Below are 18,725 nucleotides of genomic sequence, written 5' to 3' on the forward strand. Positions count from 1 at the left end.
CTGGAAGGAAAGCCGCCAGCAGCTTTTTGGGAATCCCGAGTCACAGATCCAACTTGAATTGCCCAGAGTTGACTCTAAGTGCAATCCGATACATTGGGCTGTGACCTGATGTAGCCCGAGCAGAAGCTGTGCCCAGCTTATGCAACCAAAGCACAGAGAATTTGTTCTTCAGCCCAATGTGCCAGAAGCCAAAAACCGACTCGGAGCTTTTGGGTGAAAAAGGTGAGCTATTCATTGATGTGGCATTACCTAGGATTGGGAGCACGTACTTAAAAGTCCCAAACTCCCTGATGGCTTATAAGTGAGGGTTTTTAAGGGCAAAACAATCAAGGGTTAAGAGCGTCAGGGCTGCGGGTTTCTCAGGCATTGGGTTCATTTCAAGATCGAAGAACTTGTTTGTGTTCTGGGTACTGGTCGTTTCCTTCCCTGGTCTGGGTCAGCAAAACATTTCAGCAATGTTTGTCAGAGATGCGGTCTTTGTTAACAGAGGCTATCTATCTTGTCCCCTATGCTGCATTTTCATTATCTTTTTTCTTCTTTTTAAAGACTTATTTATTTGAGAGAGAGAGAGAGAGAGAGAGAGAGAGTAAAGCTGGGGGAGGGGCAGGGGCAGAGAGAGAGGGAGAAGCTGAGCTGGGAGCCGGACAGGAGGCTCAATCCCAGGACCTGGAGATCATGACCTGAGCCGAAGGCAGATGCTTAACCATCCGAGTTACCCTGGTGCCCCATCTTTTATTTTTATTTTTATTTTAAAGATTTTATTTATTTATGTGACAGAGAGACAGCCAGCGAGAGAGGGAACACAGCAGGGGGAGTGGGAGAGGAAGAAGCAGGCTCCCAGCAGAGGAGCCCGACGTGGGACTCGATCCCGGCACGCCGGGATCACGCCCCGAGCTGAAGGCAGACGCCTTAACGACAGCGCCACCCAGGCGCCCCATCCCATCTTTTATTTTTTTGAGAGATAGAGCATGCCTGCGTGCGTGCGCAAGTTGGGAGGTGAGGAGAAGGTGGAGAGGGAGAGGGAGAGAATCTCAAGCAGACTCCTCACTCAGCATAGAGCCCGATGCGGGGCTCAATCTCAGCACCCTGAGCTCATGACCTGAGCCGAAATCAAGAGTTGGACGCTTAGCCCACTGAACCACCCAGGTGCCTCTCAACTGAGGACATTTAAAGACCAAATTGGCTTTATTCAACAATTCATGAAGCAGATAGCATCCCTTCTAGCAAGTAGAAAGGAGCTCCGGCTCTCTAAAGAAAAGGAAAGGTGTGTTTTGTTTTGTTTTTTCGATTTTATTTATTTATTTGAGAGAGACAGAGAGCATGAACAGGGGGAAGGGCAGGAGGAGAGGGAGAAGCAGACTCCCCGCTGAGCAGGGATCCTGGCGAGGGGCTTGATCCCAGGGCCCCGGGGTCACGGCCTGCTGAGCTACCCAGGCACCCTAGAAAGGAAACGTTCTTTTTTTTTTTTTTAAAGATTTTATTTATTTATTTGACAGAGATAGAGACAGCCAGCGAGAGAGGGAACACAAGCAGGGGGAGTGGGAGAGGAAGAAGCAGGCTCATAGTGGAGGAGCCTGACGTGGGGCTCGATCCCATAACGCCGGGATCACGCCCTGAGCCGAAGGCAGACACTTAACCGCTGTGCCACCCAGGCGCCCCTAGAAAGGAAACGTTCTTAAACGTGAAAAGGTGGTGGGAAAAGGAAATTTTGCCAAAAATGCATTGTTTCCAGCAAACTTGCCTTCTAAAGAGGACGAACAGGTCCATCACGCAGATTATCTCACTAGTGCTAACCCCGTAGTTCCATGTTGACTGGTTAATGGTTACATTCCTGCAGGGGTTGGAAGCTGCAGTTAGGTTAGATATTAAGTCTTGGTTTGCTGATGTGAGGTTTAGCCAAGTGATTCCATTTTGGGTCTGCCGTCTCCTTCTTAACAACCGTGGAAACATCATGGATGCACACAAAAGAGCTTGTTTTCTGTTTGGACCATGTGCTGTTCTGCTGTGTATTTCAGATACAGAGATTGTGTTCCCAGCGTGTGAATCCCCCAAAAGCTGGGAGTCGGGAGAAGGCACATCACGGGGACTGTGATCCCTCTGCCCAGATGGGACTCCCGACCCCGCTCTCCCGCTATCTCACTATTGTGGCCGATGGCTTTCCCGAGGAGGGGCAGTTGGCGTCTATAAGCCAATCATCTGACTCTCTGTCCCTCCCCTTGCCCCTGGTACGCACCCGGTAGGAAGGCAGCTGACCTAAAAGCAGCTGTTGTCAGAAAAAGATTAATCTTTTCCAGGCTCCTCACTGGTTAAGTCATCAGGGCAAAAGGGGTGGGAGGTTATGTAAACCCATATGAAATTGTCGAAACTTCAGGATTTTGTCCTCATCATTTTCTGAACGTGATGTATCTTTCTGGTTAAGTTACAAAAATGTCTTTTGTGGAAATGCTTTTGTCCCTCTTGCAAACAGTCTTTGTAGACGTGGGTCTGGATGAGAGTGGGAGATATGAAGTTTTTTTTTTTTTAAAGATTTTATTTATTTATTCGACAGAGATAGAGACAGCCAGCGAGAGAGGGAACACAAGCAGGGGGAGTGGGAGAGGAAGAAGCAGGCTCCTAGCGGAGGAGCCTGATGTGGGGCTCGATCCCATAACGCTGGGATCACGCCCTGAGCCGAAGGCAGACGCTTAACCGCTGTGCCACCCAGGCGCCCCGAGATATGAAGTTTTGATTAGTAAATGGGACACCACAGTTTTGTTTTTTTATTTTATTTATTTATTTATTTATTTGAGAAACAGCACAAGCAGGGGGAGCGGAAGAAGCAGACTCCCCACTGAGTGGGGAGCCTGTTGTTGTGGGACTCGATCCCAGGACCCTAGGATCATGACCCGAGCTGAACGCAGACATTTAATGGATTGAGCCACCCAGGCACCAGGGACACCACAGTTTTACAAGGGAAAACATCAAAACACAGGCACCTGAGAAAGTGTGAGGGAGTTAGGGAAAGGGGGGAGGGCATTCATGATCCTTGTTCCTGGAAGCTTTCTCCTTTTCCTGAAGGAAAACTCTCCAAGCTGCTGTGAGTCCTTCAAATTCAGATGTGAGCCTATCGTTCTACCTGACAAGTAATGACTGTGGAAGATGGGGGTGGTTCCAGCTCCCGCACGTGCCACACAGAACACCTGCAGATGTGGCCGACACTCAGGATGGATGAATTAGTGTCACCGACAAGCAAAACGGCTAGGAACTGACCACCCTAGGCTGTCCCTCGGAAACCAGGGGCTGGACTGAATCATGCAGACTCAGAACCCCACAGTGGGAGGCTATGTGTGGGGCTGACTGCCTAAATGCATGACCTGCTTGGGGTGCCCTAATACTAAGCTGTTTGTTTCCAGGGGGACCATGGGCGCCCTCTGGGACTGTGCTTTTGCGTGTGTGTTTGTGTGCGCCCTGAGTTTAATGACAGCCCTGGAAGGCATTCAGATTTGCTTCAGTTTATGAGCCAGAGCTGTGCTGTGTTTCCATCGATCCCTTGGACTGGATAAAAAAGGCTCATACAGAAAGTGGAGGAGGAAACCATCCGGCTTGCTACGATGGTCTTGATGGTTAATGAGCTTTCTCGTGACCGGCTAAGTCCAGGACCCCAAAAAGACATTGCTGAGATCAGTACTGCATAGTGGTCTCATCCAGTCATGTGGGGTTCCACTGATGATAATTTTGCTGTGAAGACACCCCAGCTAAGGACGGAGGGGTAGACCGCACAGAAAAGTTACTGTAACAGTCCTGATTGCTATTCTTGGAAAGGCCTGCTTTCAAGGTTGGCCCCCCATAGGTGTGTATTTTGAGAGGCTTTTCATAATTAACTTCAGACCATCAGGAGTGACTCACTGTGCCTAAACTATTGGCACAACCAATATGGTTTATTCTTTCCTCTTGGGAGTCTGGCATTTGGACATGTGCCAGATAGGGGATCACCCCCCAGGAAAAATCCTGGGCATGGAGCCTCTAGTTGGCGACATCTCACACATGTTGCCACAGCTTGCTGTTGGGGCTAATTGAGCATGCTGTGTGCGACTTCAATGGGAGGGGATTCTAGAGGCTTCTACCAGCTTTGCCTCATGGGGATCTTCAACACAGAAGCTGAAAATGACCCTGCTTGCAGGCGCATCTCATCCAAAGCCTGGGAGTTTGCTTCCTTCGGACTGACTGCTGTCATGGTGTTGGAAGTTTAGAGGTAGAAGGAGGACAGGAAGTGGGAGGAGGTGCCAGTCAGGTGGAGGGTGTCACATGCAAAGGTAGAGAGATTGGCACATGTCCCTATTTGCAGAGTCAAATTTAGTGCCATAACAAATATCACTGTATCAGGCCCGTATATCAAACACACACGCACACACACACACGTATACATACTTGATGGAACATTATCCGGCTGTTCAAAGTACAGGTAGATGGACTTTGTAGCAATATGAAAATAAGCGCACGAAATGGCGATAAAAAGACCAGGTACAAAGAAGCAAAGAAGCTAGCATCTAACTGAGGCAGAGGGCTCAGTGATTTTATACAGATATTTTGAAAATTATGTCTTACAACAGACCTGAGTCTGAGTGGAGGAAGGATCCCATTTGACAGCAAGGGACACCAGGACTCAAAGAAGTTCATGACATGCTCCAGGTCACATAGTTAAAGAGTGACAGGGTCACGATTTAAACTCAGGTTTTTTGAACTGTGCCCTCCATGCTCCCGGCATGAGTGTGTGTGCACGGGCACACACCCCGCCCACACACACGCGGGTGCACGCACCACACCCCCACCCACAAATGCACCCCCCAACGCCACCATATACCCCCTCAGTGCTCCCACCTCCCCCCACACCACACCCCACACATTTGAAGCACACAGGAGCCCAGGTGTTCATGGATCAAACCTATCCGCGACCTCCAGGACAGAGGCGGGTTGTGCTCTCCTGACAGCAAGCCTCCTGATTTTAGGGATCCTTGCAATCTGGATAGGCTGAGGATCCCTCCAAATCATCCAGTTCAGGTTCCTCTTTTGCTTGACAGTTCTGCCCTCAATTAATCTCTCTGCTCACATGTTATACTGAGAGGAGGAAGAAGAAACCAGGCCACACACCTTGAACACTTTGCTTGGAAATCTCAAGTAAATATCCAAGTTCATGGTTTATAAACTCTGCCTGCCACACACCTGCAGGCCATAATTCAGTTAAGTTCTGCCACTGTGCCCCTGGACCCCCTGGAACTCCTTGCAGACTGCCAGAATTCTTTTCCTTAGAAGGGACAGAAACTCAGTGCCAAATGGTTTAGGCAAAAGGAGGGATTCCCTGGAAAACTCGGTTGTCGGAAGGGGAGAGGTACGGCTTGCCCACAGGGGAGCTGGGGTCAGAAGCTGCTTTTCTCTCCAACTCTCTTTTTCTGTGACTAAGCTGCTTCCTGTCAGGCCAGCCTGCCTAGTGAGTTGCAGTTGTGACCAACGCACCAGTGGCCCCAGCTCATGTATGTAAGAAAGATGTTAGGGTTCGAAGCTGACGGCCAAGAAAGAATTCTTGAGACGTCTTTGGTGCAAAAAAGGGATTTTATTAAAGCACGGGGACAGGACCCATAGGCAGAAAGGGCTGCACTGGGGTCATGAGGAATGGCCCATTATAGACTTTCAAGTTGGCAGGGGGTTAGGGAGAGCGTAAGTCTCTGAGGAATTTTGGAAGCACGGTTTCCAGGACCTTGAGGGGCCAGCTGTTGTTGGGGAAAGGTCATGTACTACTGTCTAATAAGACCTTAGTCGTGAGACCCTTCAGATGTATATCGGTGGGCCATATGTTGGGGGGGTGATTGTCAACACGTATCATGGGGGGTATAAAGATAAAGGAAGTTTCCGAAACAATTTTTATATGTTACAGTAGGCTCGCAGGATCCTGGAGGTCGGGCTAAGGTTGCCTTTTGCCCTTAGCAAAGTATTAACACGGAGGAAGTTGAGTCCCTAGAGGAAGGTCACTCTGCCTGTTTCAAGGACTTGTCAGTGCGCTGTAAGGGAGTTAAATGATTTTTCTTCTGCCTTTGCTTCCCACATCACCCACGATGCCCATGTTAACTTCCTCTCTCCTGAATTCCAGCTTCAAACATCCCAGGGAAGCCTTCTGATCCACCTGCTCGGCCGGGTCAGAGGGATGGGTTACTCTCAAAGCCTGGGCTAGAGCTGGGTGGCAGGCCCTAGACCCTCAGAGCTGTGCCTGGGATCACATCCAGGGTAGGGTGAGGAGTGAGAAGAAGAAAGGGGAAAGGGATGTTTTGGCTTTTGGCTGTTGTCTCCCTGATCTGGGCATTTTCCCTTCGCACACCCTCATCGACCTGCAGCTCACACTTTCTCACGCCAGCTGCTCTGTTGGTGGGTAGCTCCGACTGCAGAAAATTCTTTCCTAAATCTAATCTCCCAGCCTAGGTTCTCACCAACCTGGGACACACCTGCAAATACGCTATCCCACCGGGCGACCTCTAAGGTTCCTTCCACCCACCGGACGGAGTATCCCAGTCATCCTCTACCCTTCCTTTTGTCCAGGAACAAAACTCTTTGATGTCCATGGGTTGTGGGTTTTCCAGGTCCAGGAGCCCTGGCGTTTCCAAGCCAGGGTGAAGCCCGGGACCTGCCAAGATCTCTGGCACAGGCGACCGGAAAAGCAGGCAGGTACGTGGGCAAGGTACCAGCTTGCCCAAAGCCTTCCTCCTCCGCGCCCCATCTCCGCTGGGAGCCCCATCTTGAGACCCTTCCTCCCAGATCTCCCTCTCCGCCGAGGGCCCCTCTCCCCAGGCTGCGCCCCCTCCCCCTCAGCCACCCCTGAAGATCTTTCCTCCCAGATCTCTCTCTCCGCGGTGCGCCCCCTCCTCCCCGCGCTCTCTGTCTCAGCAGTCCCGCCCCCTCCCACCGTGCGCCGTCTTCCTTGCGGTCTGCCCCTTCCCACCAGCGCGCCCTGCACGCAATGCACCGGGAGCTGGTGGGATATGTGGGCGGGCAGGCAGGCCGCCCAGCCCCCAAATATTAGCCTCTGTGTGCGCGAATCTCCTGATCAAAGCCTGGGGTCGGCGCCGGGCGGGCCCCTCCGGGAAGGACAAAGTCTAGCGCTCGGGCAGGGTCCCAGCTGGAGCCCGGGGAGGGCGGGCCGGGATAGGCAACTATCTGGGCAGTGAGCTAACGCGCACTGGTGGAGGCCCCACGGGGGTGGAGCCCGAGACCCTGTATCTCGGAGCGCCCCAGTCCTGCCACAGCTGCTGTCCTGAACCTGCTGTCCGTCGCGTCCCCGCTGCCGCCACGATGGGCCTGGAGCTCTACCTGGACATGCTGTCCCAGCCTTGCCGCGCCGTCTCCATCTTCGCCAAGAAGAACGGCATCCCCTTCAAGCTGTGCACCACGGAGGTGTTCAAAGGTGGGGTGGGGCCGGCTCTGCAGGTGTCCACAGCCCCCGCCTGAGCCACAGGCTCCTGGCCCCGCAGCTCCCTCTTCTTCCAAACAATTTCCGTCGCCCTCGTAGCCCCAGGATGAGAACGAAGGCAAAAGAAATATAGATAAAAATTAGATTTCCATACAACCTGTAGCCCATTGACAAGTGCTTGGGACCGGCAGAACATGACAGGTCTCAAAGAACTCACACTGTCTTTTTCTTTTTCTTCTTTAAAGATGTATTTATTTATTTTAGAGAGAGAGTGTATAGGCGGGAGGGGGAGAGGGAGAGAGAGAGAGCGCCTCAGGCAGACTCCACGCTCAGCATAGAACCCTCATGGGGCTCCGTCTCTGACCCTGAGATCAGGACCTGAGCCGAATCCAAGAGTTGGGTGCTCCCTAGACATCCCCACAGATGAATTCTTTAAACTTTTTTTTTTTATGTTCAGTTAGCCGCCATATAGTGCATCATTAGTTTCAGATGTAGAGTTCAGTCATTCATCAGTTGCATATAACACCCAGTGCTCATCACATCAGGTGTCCCCCTTCATGCCTATCACCCAGGGACCCCCTCCACCCTCCCCTCCAGGAACCCTCAGTTTCTTTTCCATAGTTAAGAGTCTCTCATGGTTTGTCTCCCTCTCTGATTTCTTCCCCTTCAGTTTTCCCTCCCTTCCCCTATGATCCTCTGCACTGTTTCTTATATTTCACATATGAGTGAAACCATATGGTAATTGTCTTTCTCTGCTTGACTTATTTCACTTAGCATAATCCCCTCCAGTTCCACCCACTTCGATGCAAAGGGTAGGTATACGTCCTTTCTGATGGCTGAGTAATATTCCATTGTATATATGAACCACATCTTCTTTATCCAGTCATCTGTTGACGGGCATCTCGGCTCCTTCCACAGTTTAGCTATTGTGGACATTGCTGCTATGAACATTGGGGTGCATATGGCTCTTCTTTTCACTACAACTGTATCTTTGGGGTAAATACCCAGTAGTGCAATTGCTGGGTCATAGTGTAGCTCTATTTTTAACTTTCTGAGGGACCTCCACACTGTTTTCCAAAGTGGCTGTACCAACTTGCATTCCCACCAACAATGTAAGAGTATTCCCCTTTCTCCACAGCCTCGCCAACATTTGTTGTTTCCTGCCTTGTTAATTTTTGCTATTCTTACTGGTGTAAGGTGGTATCTCATTGTGGTTTTGATTTGAATTTCCCTGATGGCTAATGATGTTGAACATTTTTCCATGTGTCTGTTAGCTGTAAGTCTTCTTTGGAGAAGTGTCTGTTCATGTCTTCTACCCCCCCCTTTTTTTAGGATTTTATTTATTTATTTGACAGAGAGAGACAGCCAGCGAGAGAGGGAACACAAGCAGGGGGAGTGGGAGAGGAAGAAGCAGGCTCCCAGCAGAGGAGCCCAATGTGGGGCTCGATCCCAGAATGCCAGGACCATGCCCTGAGCCGAAGGCAGACGCTTAACGACAGAGCCACCCAGGTGCCCCATTCTGCCCATTTTTGACTGGATTATTTGTTTTTTGGGGTGTTGAGTTTGAGAAGTTCTTTATAGATCTTGGATACCAGTCATTTATCTGTAATGTCATTTGCAAATATCTTCTCCTGTTCTGTGGGTTGCCGCTTACTTTTGTTGACTGTTTCCTTGGCTGTGCAGAAGCTTTCTACCTTAATGAAGTCCCCAAAGTTCATTTTTGCTTTTGTTTCCCTTGCCTTTGGGGACATGTCTTGAAAGAAGTTGATGTGGCTGATGTCGAAGAGGTTACTGTCTATGTTCTCCTCTAGGATTTTGATGGATTCCTGTCTCACATTGAGCTCTTTCATCCATTTCGAGGTTATCTTTGTGTATGGTGTAAGAGAGTGGTCCAGTTTCACTCTTCTGCATGTAGCTGTCCAATTTTCCCAGCATCATTTATTGAAGAGACTGTCTTTTTCCCATTGGATATTTTTTTCCTAATCTGTCCAAGATTAGTTGACCATAGAGTTGAGGGTCCATTTCTTTTCTTTCTTTCTTTTTTTTTTTAATATTTTATTTATTTATTTGACAGAGAGAGAAACAGCCAGCGAGAGAGGGAACACAGGTAGGGGGAGTGGGAGAGGAAGAAGCAGGCTCCCAGTGGAGGAGCCTGATGTGGGGCTCAATCCCAGAACGCCGGGACCACGCCCTGGGCCGAAGGCAGACGCTTAACGACTGAGCCACCCAGGCGCCCCTGAGGGTCCATTTCTGGAGTCTCTGTTCTGTTCCATTGATCTATGTCTTAATGTTCGTGCTGTGCTAGAGGTAAAAGCAACCTTAGCTTGACAATAGCCAGACCTTCAGAATCCTGTACGTCTACTTTAACATATGAAAATCCTTTTGGAAACTTCCTTTGTCTCTATCCTCTCCCAACTTAAAAGGATATAACCAATCACTCCTTACAATCTCAGTGAAGCTCTGCTCACAGGTCCTGTCCCGTGCTTTAATAAAAACACCTTTTTGCACCAAAAACATCTCAAGAATTATTTCTTGACTATTCGCTCCCAGACCATATCCCTTCATTTTGGACCCTGATCATGGGGCCTGAGTCTTCTCATCTGGACTCTGAGCCTCTGTGTAGACTTGGTGAGTACTTCCTCTTCTCTTCCTTTACTGTCATTCCTGGGGCTCTTCAAGGAGCATCGTCTTGTTGGAACACTTGCATGTCAGTTGCTCAGGCTGCAATCCTCTAGCCCATGGCTACTCTAAGGGGAGGAAAAAAGCCTGCCTTTTGGCTGGAAGGTAGTACCCTGGCCAGAATGGTAATAAGATCTAGAAGCTTGATGCTCTCTCTTTATTTCTATTCTTATTCAAAGTTGTCTTTCTTGGGCACGGGACAGCCACCTAAGTCGCTAGCATGGCTGCCAATCTTAAGACTCCCATCTGAGGTTTCCTCCTCATTGGTCCAAGGTGATCCCCTTCACATCTCTGGTCGAGCCACTTCTGGCCATGAAACCTCAGCCTGGAGCCAGCTGAAACCAGTACCTGATTGAATTAAAACCCAGCTGGAGGTGGCACCTGACTTTGGCTCAGGTCATGAACTCAGGCTCGTAAGATTGAGATCCGCGGGCTCAGAGCACAGTGTGGCGTCTGAGACTCTCTCTCCCTCTCCCTCTAGAATAGCTAATCTTAAAACATTTTTTTTAAAAAGGTGCTTTTATTAAAGCATAGGGACTATAGGGAGAAAGAGCTGCACTGTGGTTGTAAGGTGCAACTGATTATATATTTTGGAATTGGGGGCTTAGTAGAGATAAAGGGAGTCCCTAAAGGATTTAAAAATTCTTTATTTTAAAAAAATATTTATTTATTTATTTGAGAGGAAGAGAGAAAGAGAGAGAGCAGGAGTGGGAGAGAGCATTAGTGGGGGGAAGGACACAGAGAGAAGCGGACTCCCTGTTGAGTAGGGAGCCCAACGTTGGGGCTCATGGAATTGAGGGATCCCAGGCCCCTGGGATCATGACCTGAGTTGAAGTCAGATGCTTAACCCACTGAGCCACCCAGACGCCTCTGCAAAGGGATTTAAAGACTAGCAGGATCCTGGAGGTCTGGCTCTCGCCAAGCTGAGGTTGCTTTGGGCCTCTAGCAAAGCATGACATCAAGGCAGTGGTGAGTTCTTTGAGGAAAGTCACATTCTGCCTGTCTCAGGTATTTATCAAAGGGCTGCAAGTTGTAAGGAAATTTAATTTTAATCTACATTTCTTTTGCCTTTGCAGAGATTGCCCTCTGCTGTGTGGCCTTGGACAGGTAGCAGGCCCTCTCTGAACCTTAGCTTTCCCCTCTGAGAAGGAGGATAATGTTACTTCTACTCTGTGGGATGGGGAGTAAATACTGAGCCGGATTTTCCTGACTTGAAAGCCTGTATTTAGAGTCCTAAAGCCCTAAAGACCCTGGGGAGCTGGCCACCACGTGAGAGTTTAGAGGTGGGAATTGCTGAGCCTCGCCTCTTTGCCTCCCTTCCTCCCGCTCACCCCAGACCTGGCCGAATAACTCCCTTTCACCCACCCGGAGCACCTGGCTGCGCTCCTGAAACCCCTCAGCCATCCTGGGAGGCGGCAGGGCAGGGAGGCCATCCCCGTTTGTGGTCCCAAGGCCCAGCTGTGGCCCCACACAGCTTCGCCCAGGCTGGACTTGGGGTTCTGGCTGCGGAAGGGAGAAGGAGGGCACAGCGGCTGTGTTTCTTGCTGTGAAGGCCTTTTTTGACTTCTTTCTCCACAGGGCAGCACCTGAGCAAGGAGTTCTTTCAGATTAATAGCCTGCGGAGGGTGCCCACCCTCAAGGATGGCGACTTCATCTTGGCTGAAAGGTGCTTTCTTTCCCTAAGCCCCCAGCCCACCTGGCCTCTGGCTGTCCTGCTGTGTGCCCTCTTAGACCCCATGTGGCAGGTGAGGGCAGAGGGAGGGGTGTGGTGAGACCTGACAGCTGGGGTTGGAGGTGACCGGGATTCTCCGGGGGCTGATGCCACATAGTGCTATACCTCTCTTGTCTTCAGCCTCCTCTTCTGGACCCCAGGGCCTCTGTACCCCCAGACTGAGGGGCACTAGAAGAGGACATGGGGGCACTTGTCCAGTTGGACAGAGACCAGGTTCAACACATGGAAGCTGGAAGGGCCTCTCCTGACTCCTTAGGCTACTCTCCAGAGTCTGCCAGGGCCTGAGGGGACAACTCATGGTGAGGGCCAGCCACCAGGCAGGTGGAGGACAAGAGGTCAGGCGGCTACAAGACTGATGGCCGGAGGACCTGTCAGAGGGGACCCATGACAGATCTGAGGACATGCTTCCCCCCCGACCCCCCAGGTCCCCAACCCATACACTTGGACATGCAGGGGACTCGATGCAAGATTCCAGAGGCCCAGAGAACCTTTTCTGAGCTGTGTGGCCTCGGACAAGTCGCTTAATTACTCTGACCCTTAGCTTCCTCACACGCAGACGAGAAAGCACATCTGTGCCTCCCAGGGCAGCGGCTGTGGTGTCACGGAGATAAGCCTCTTAAAGGGCAAAGTGGACGGTCTGGCCAAGCGTCCATGCTTGAGACAGCAAAGGAAGGAGACTCGGAAGGGTTCAGGCAGGGGAGAGAGAGGAGGCAGCGCCCAGGGAGCGGCAGATGGGAGGGGAGGCCGTCAAGTACAGAGAAGCCCCAGAGCCCCACTGAGGGTTGGGAGCCGCTGAGGAGAAAGGCCACGAAGCAGGGTCCTCATAGCCACTGCGCCTGCCCTTATCTCTAGCTCTGCCATCCTGATTTACCTGAGCTCTAAGTACCAGACGGCGGACCACTGGTACCCATCGGACCTTCGGGCCCGGGCTCGCGTGCACGAGTACCTGGGCTGGCATGCGGACTGCATCCGGGGCACCTTCGGCGTGCCCTTGTGGACCCAGGTGAGCAGAGCCGTCCGGGGCTGTTGGCGGTGCGGGCCCTGGGAGGAGGCGGGGACCGCGGCCTGAGCCCACCCTTTGCACATCAGGTGATGGCACCGCTCATTGGGGTCCATGTGCCTGAGGAGAAGGTGCAGCGTAACAAGACCTTCATGGACCTGGCGCTGCAGCAGCTGGAGGAGAAGTTCCTGGGGGACCAGGCTTTTGTCGCCGGCCAGCAGGTGTCGCTGGCCGACCTCATGGCGCTGGAGGAGCTGCTGCAGGTGTGAGCAGGGCCTGCGGGGCGGCCTCTCTGGGCAGCAACCTCCCATCCCCTCCTCTGTAGACAGGAACACTGAGGCAGGCCTAGGGAAAGCTGGGAATTTACCCAGAATCACAGAGCAAGTTGCTGTCCAAACTGGCGCTTTCGCCCTGCCCTTCTGCTTCCCTCCTGGGCGTGGTGTTTGGTGCTGGTGCTCTCGGGCCCTGAGGCTGGCCACACTTGCCTGGGCCTCCCATGGGGGTTGGGGAACGGCCCTGGCACATGTGTTACTGGTTCTGGCATGGCGGGCCTCAGCATCACTGTAACTCTCCCCTCCTTGTCCCTGCAGCCTGTTGCTGTTGGCTGTGACCTGTTTGAGGGACGGCCGAGACTGGCAGCGTGGCGTGAGCGAGTGGAGGCTTTCCTGGGTTCTGATCTGTTGCAGGAGACCCGTGGTCCCATCTTGAACATCCTGGAGCAGGCGGTCAACAAAAAAGTCCCAACCCCGCCCCCAGAAGTCCATCCGTGTATGCTGCTTCGTATTTCCAGGATCCCCTGAAGAGCCTGGAAGGGGGGCTGATGGTTGGAGTCCAGGAGATTAGCAATAAAGATTCATTCTTAGTTTCTTACTTGTCCTTTTTCAGCCTATCTTGCCTCAATCTCTTGTTTCTGACTCCTGGAGGAGCTCTGTACAGGTAGGACACCTGATGCCCTTGGCAGTGCTGTTTCTCAGGTGTAGCAGACGTAATCAATAGAAGACTAAAATCCACCACATATAAAGAGCTCCGAAAATTCAATAGCATGAAGAAAAACAAATCGACTTCAAATCAGCAAATGTCATTGGTCTTTTAAATATAATGAAGACTTGGGGTGCCTAGGCAACTCAGTCGGTTAAGCCTCTGACTCTTGACTTCGGCCCAGATCATGATTTCAGGGTCTGAGATGAAGTCCTGTGTCCAGCTCACACTCAGCACGGAGTCTGCTTGTCCCTCTCCCTCTGTTCCTCCTCCCACTTGCACGCTTGCTCTCTCTTTCTCACTCTAAGTAAATAAATAAAATCTTAAAAAAATATAATGAAGACTCAGACACTTGAATAAGAAACCAAGAATGATCGGTTTTATTGCACTGTCGTATTATATTATATGTATGTAATAAAAGTGTGTCCCAGTGACCTTCACCACAGTTAATCAAAGTAACCTCACAGATAACAAGTCAGTGTATCACGTTGTCATCAGGGCAATAAAATGTTAAGTAAGCCATTAGAATGGCAGACTACTAAAGGATATAGATAATGTTTCAAGGGCTATGGTAATGGTTTTTGACGTCTGGAAAACATAGAAGACTTAACAAGCACTCCTGTCTTCCAGTGCGATTTCAGTGTAAGAGCAAACAGTGGGGTTATGGACTGTGCACAAGCCGCCATGTGTATCAGCCAGATTGATCTGTGAGACAGAGCCCATACCAGATACTTTCACTCAGAGAATTTAATATAAAGGATTGGTGGGCTGTCTGGGTGGTTCAGTTGGTTAGGCATCCCACTCTTGATCTCGGCACAGGTCTTTTTTTTTTTTTTTTCTAAAGATTTCATTTGTTTATTTGACACAGAGACAGCCAGTGAGAGAAACAGCCAGTGAGAGAGAGACAAGCAGGGGGAGTGGGAGAGGAAGAAGCAAGCTCCCAGCAGAGGAGCCTGATGTGGGACTCGATCCCAGAACGCCGGGATCATGCCCTGAGCCGAAGGCAGACGCCTAATGACTGAGCCACCCAGGCGCCCCTTGGCTTAGGTCTTGATCTCAGGGGTCATGAGTTCAAACCCTGCATTGGGTTTACATGCTGGATGGGAGCCTCCTTAATAATAATAATAATAATAATAATAATAACAACAACAACAACAACAATAATGTTAAGAATTGGTCACTGGGCATTATAGAACTCCATAGGCAGAGAAAACCCAGATTATCGCAGAGACTCCCCCCTCCCTCTAGGAGGCCAGAACGTTTGGGCTCCCTTCCGTCTGTGCCTGACAGCCTCCCTTACCCAGAGGGAAGGCAGTCACTTCAGAACGTAGCCACTACCCCATGCCTCTTGCCTGTGAGCCTTGGGCAGTGTCTTAGGCTGCATGCGTTGCTATAACAAAAATACCAGAGGGGCGCCTGGGTGGCTCAGTCAGTTAAGCTCTGCCTTCGGCTCGGGTCATGATATCAGCGTTCTGGGATCAAGCCCCGTGTCAGGCTCAGCGGGGAGCCTGCTTGTCTCTCTCTCTCTCTGCCCCTCTCCCTGCTTGTGCTTGCTCTCTTTCTCTCTTTCTCACTCACTGTCTCTGTCTCAAATAAATAAGTAAAATCTTGAAAAAAAAAAACCCTCAAAACAAAAATACCAGAGACTGGGTGGCTTAAGGGATCAACATTTATTTCTCACACTTCTGGAGGTCAGGAAGCACAAGGTCAAGGTGCCAGTAGATTCAGGGTCTGATGAGAGCCTGCTTCCTGGTTCCTAAATGACTGTCTTCTCTCCAGGTCCTCAGGTGGTGGAAGGGGCTAGAGAGTTCTCTGGAGTCTCTTTATAAGGGTACTATCCCATTCCCCAGGGGGACAAGGGAAGACAAACCTCTAGCCCATAGCAGGAGCCCCTAAGCCTTGCCAGTGGTGAAGGGATGGTGGGGTCCTGGCCCTGGTCCCATTCAGCCCCCTGTGTCCTGATCCCCTGCTCTAAGGCATGATCTGAATGAGAATTTTGCCCAAGGGACGAGTTGAAGAGGGTGCCTACCTAAAGGATGACAGCTTCACTTTGGCTGAAAGGTGCCCCCCAGCCAGATGCCACTCCCCACCCTGGGCTCTTTAGGCACCTGGTTTCTGCTAGTTCCAGCTCTGGCAGCCCTGGGTGTGAGCAAAGCCACTTGCTCTTTTGCCCCTTTGGCCTGTTTTCCTAACCTTTGAGAAACATCTCTATCTATCTATCTATCTATCTATCTATCTATCTATCTATCATCTATCATCTATCTATCTCTCCATCCATCCATCCATCCATCCATCCATCCATCCATCCATCCATGCCTCCATTCACTTATTTTTACATTAGTGCAGATAGCTGTACTGTCTAGAAAATGATTAAATAGACCTGCCCCATTATATGGCTTTGGTGAGTTTGCTTGAGGGAAAACTCACATCTGGACTGATTCCTAAAACATACATTTCACCACTCTGCCTCTTTGGGTTCAAAGTATAGATTATTGGGGCGCCTGGCTGGCTCTGTTGGTAGAACATGCAACTCCTAATCTCAGGGTTGTAAGTTCAAACCCCACGTTGGGTGTAGAGATCACTTAAAAATACAATCTTTTTTTAAAGGAGTACAGATCATTGTCGTCGGGCTGTGTTCCCCCGTCCTTGCGTATTTGATAATTCGCACCCAGACTGGCTTGTCCTTCCTGTTCCATCGGGTTGTTGGTCTTTCCTGCAGCCCCGTCAGCGGGGTAAGCAGGCTGAGTCCGTCTCTGTGCTCTTTCTTCAAGGGCTGCCAGGAATGGAGGTACGTCATCTTCATCCGAAATCTTTTTTTTTCTTTAATTTATTTATTTTAGAGAGAGAGAACTCGAGCACACACACACGCACAATCACGGAGGTGGGGGTGGGGTGGTGGAGGGGCAGAGGGAGAGGCAAGCGGACTCTCCTCCCCCATCCAGGGCAGAGCCCACTCAGGGCTCCAACCCATGACCCTGAGATCAGGACCTGAACGGGAATCAAGAGTGGGACGCCCTGCTGGTTGAGTCACCCAGGCGTACCCTCGTCATCCTAAATCTTGAATCTTTACCAGCAATTACAATGGAAACATTCTTTGTACTTAGGTCCCCTTCTGCAGGAAGTGTCTGTTGTAAGACACCCGCACCATGCTTACCCAGTTCATTCAGTTGCACTCCGTAAACTGAGACACGTCTCTCCAAGTAAGTATGAGCTGTTTGAGAATGTGCTCCGACGGACATGGCTTTGGAGGGAAAATAGTTAGCAGCTGGACAGGTTTGGAAAAAGTAAAGGGCTACAGCCTCACAACCAGCAATAAGCGGCCCAGGACCGTTGGTCTCCGGCCACATTGTGCTGGTGTCTGGGTCTTACTTCCAGTTAGACGCGCAAGACAAGACACATACAAATCTGGAATCCAGACAGTCCCGCTGCTTAAAATCACACAACAGTCTCGCATCGGCATTAAGCCCCCAAACCGAGACACCCGTGTGGTTGTTAGCGTGGAGACTTTTTTCGTGATGAGCTGCAAATGCTTCGATGGGGCCACCCCCAAATGGGTTTCAAGCCGACTGGGACTGGACCTGGACAGTTTCATTGGATATGCAATTCGATGAATCCTGTGTGAAGGGCTTCGCACAGCGAAGTCACGAACAGGTTTCCAAAACAAGTTTGCAGGCCTGACTGCCCACCAGAGGGATCACTGCCATTATCTTTTTGGAATCCTGCATTTGAATAAAAAAATAGCAGACAGGGGGTGATGGGAGGGAGACCCTGGTGTCTGGGAGATACGAGTTGTTGAGAAATATTTTGACACGTGGCCATTTCATTAGAGAACATTTTAAGAAAAGATTTTATTTATTTATTTTAGAGATGGGGTGAGGGTGGGGGGGGAATAAGCGAGCGAGGGGAGGAGTGGAGGAAGAGGGACAAGCAAACTCTGAGCTGAGCGTGGAGCCCGATGTGGGGCTTGATCCCACGACCCCGAGATCATGACTTGAGCTGAAATCAACAGTTGGACGCTTAATGGACTGAGCCACCCAGGTGCCCTGAGAACATTTTAATTTTTTTTTTTTGATTCATTGGGGCAGCTGAGTTGTACAGTATGTTTCTGATGTGCCAGGACCTGCTGTGAGCACCTTGCTGTGTGAGCTCACGGAGTCTCCCCGAGCCTGGCACAGTGGCATGTGCAAAGCCACCACTAAACCTGCGGGCTGTAACGTGGCCCCCTGTTCCTGCGAATGGACCGGTAGTCTGTGGCTATTCCTACCAGTGTCCCGGTGTGTCACTACTGAGCATAGCTGTGGGACCCTCCCACAGATGGCATTGCTGGGTGAAGGTGTCACGTGTCTTTTTTGAGGGGGGGGGAATGGAATGATTTTTAAAAAATATTTATTTGTTAAATTTGGTGGTTTTGTTCTGTTTTTTTAGTGGGCACACAGTGTTATACCAGTGTCAGGCGTGCAGCGCTGTGATTCCACAGCTCCACACGTCGCGCTACGCTCACAAACGTAGCCGCCATCTGTCATCACACAATGCTATGACAGTAGCATGGACTGTATTCCCTACGCTGTGCCTTCCATCCCCGTGACCTTTTCATTCTGTAACTGGAAGCGTGTACCTCCCACGCCCCTTCGCCCATTTTGCCCACCCCCCACCCCTCTTTCCCTCTGGCACCCATCAGTTTGTCCTCTGCATTTCAAGGTCTGATTCTGCGCCCACATGCCCTTTTTTGCTAGATATCAACACATCGCCATCTGTGGAGGTTGTCCTAACACCCGTGGATTGCTTTTTGTTAGTGTCCAGGGGGCGCCATACCAAAATAGCCCAGATGGGGATGGAGCAGCAGGGGGCTTAAACAACAAACTCACTTTCTCACAGTTCTGGAGTCTGAAGTCCAAGATCAAGGT

The 18,725-nt window shown here is 50.7% G+C and overlaps 1 protein-coding gene and 1 pseudogene across 2 annotated transcripts; one reads left to right on the forward strand and one right to left on the reverse strand.

Annotated features, from left to right (window-relative positions):
• LOC123795625 (glutathione S-transferase theta-2B-like) lies at positions 1-13,713 on the forward strand. 2 transcript variants are annotated; one of them, XM_087857549.1, is made up of 7 exons: positions 1-222; positions 3,058-3,829; positions 6,606-7,426; positions 11,690-11,777; positions 12,696-12,846; positions 12,933-13,106; positions 13,434-13,713. In XM_087857549.1, the coding sequence occupies exons 3-7, from the start codon at positions 7,315-7,317 to the stop codon at positions 13,641-13,643; spliced, it is 735 nt and encodes a 244-aa protein (XP_087713675.1). In that variant the 5' UTR covers positions 1-222; positions 3,058-3,829; positions 6,606-7,314; the 3' UTR covers positions 13,644-13,713. The 2 variants fall into 2 exon arrangements, with proteins under 2 accessions (XP_087713675.1, XP_045658451.1); XM_045802495.2 differs by lacking the exon at positions 3,058-3,829 and having other exon boundaries at positions 6,606-6,690; positions 7,269-7,426.
• Positions 13,714-16,820: 3,107 nt separating this feature from the next.
• LOC123795598 (proteasome subunit alpha type-1 pseudogene) lies at positions 16,821-18,344 on the reverse strand (annotated as a pseudogene).
• Between the last annotated feature and the right edge of the window lie 381 nt (positions 18,345-18,725).

The sequence above is a fragment of the Ursus americanus genome, chromosome 30, assembly GCF_024610735.1.
Source record: "Ursus americanus isolate L20-20 chromosome 30, mUrsAme1.1.p, whole genome shotgun sequence".
NCBI classification, from domain to species: Eukaryota; Metazoa; Chordata; class Mammalia; order Carnivora; family Ursidae; genus Ursus; species Ursus americanus.

Bases quoted from the DNA above. Each gene is read 5' to 3' on its own strand.
- LOC123795625 (XM_045802495.2), top strand. From the start codon at position 177: ATGTGCCAGAAGCCAAAAACCGACTCGGAGCTTTTGGGTGAAAAAG. The intron at 6,691-7,268 runs GTACGTGGGCAA...GTCCTGCCACAG, and splicing joins GCGACCGGAAAAGCAGGCAG to CTGCTGTCCTGAACCTGCTG. The intron at 11,778-12,695 runs GTGCTTTCTTTC...CCTTATCTCTAG, and splicing joins GACTTCATCTTGGCTGAAAG to CTCTGCCATCCTGATTTACC.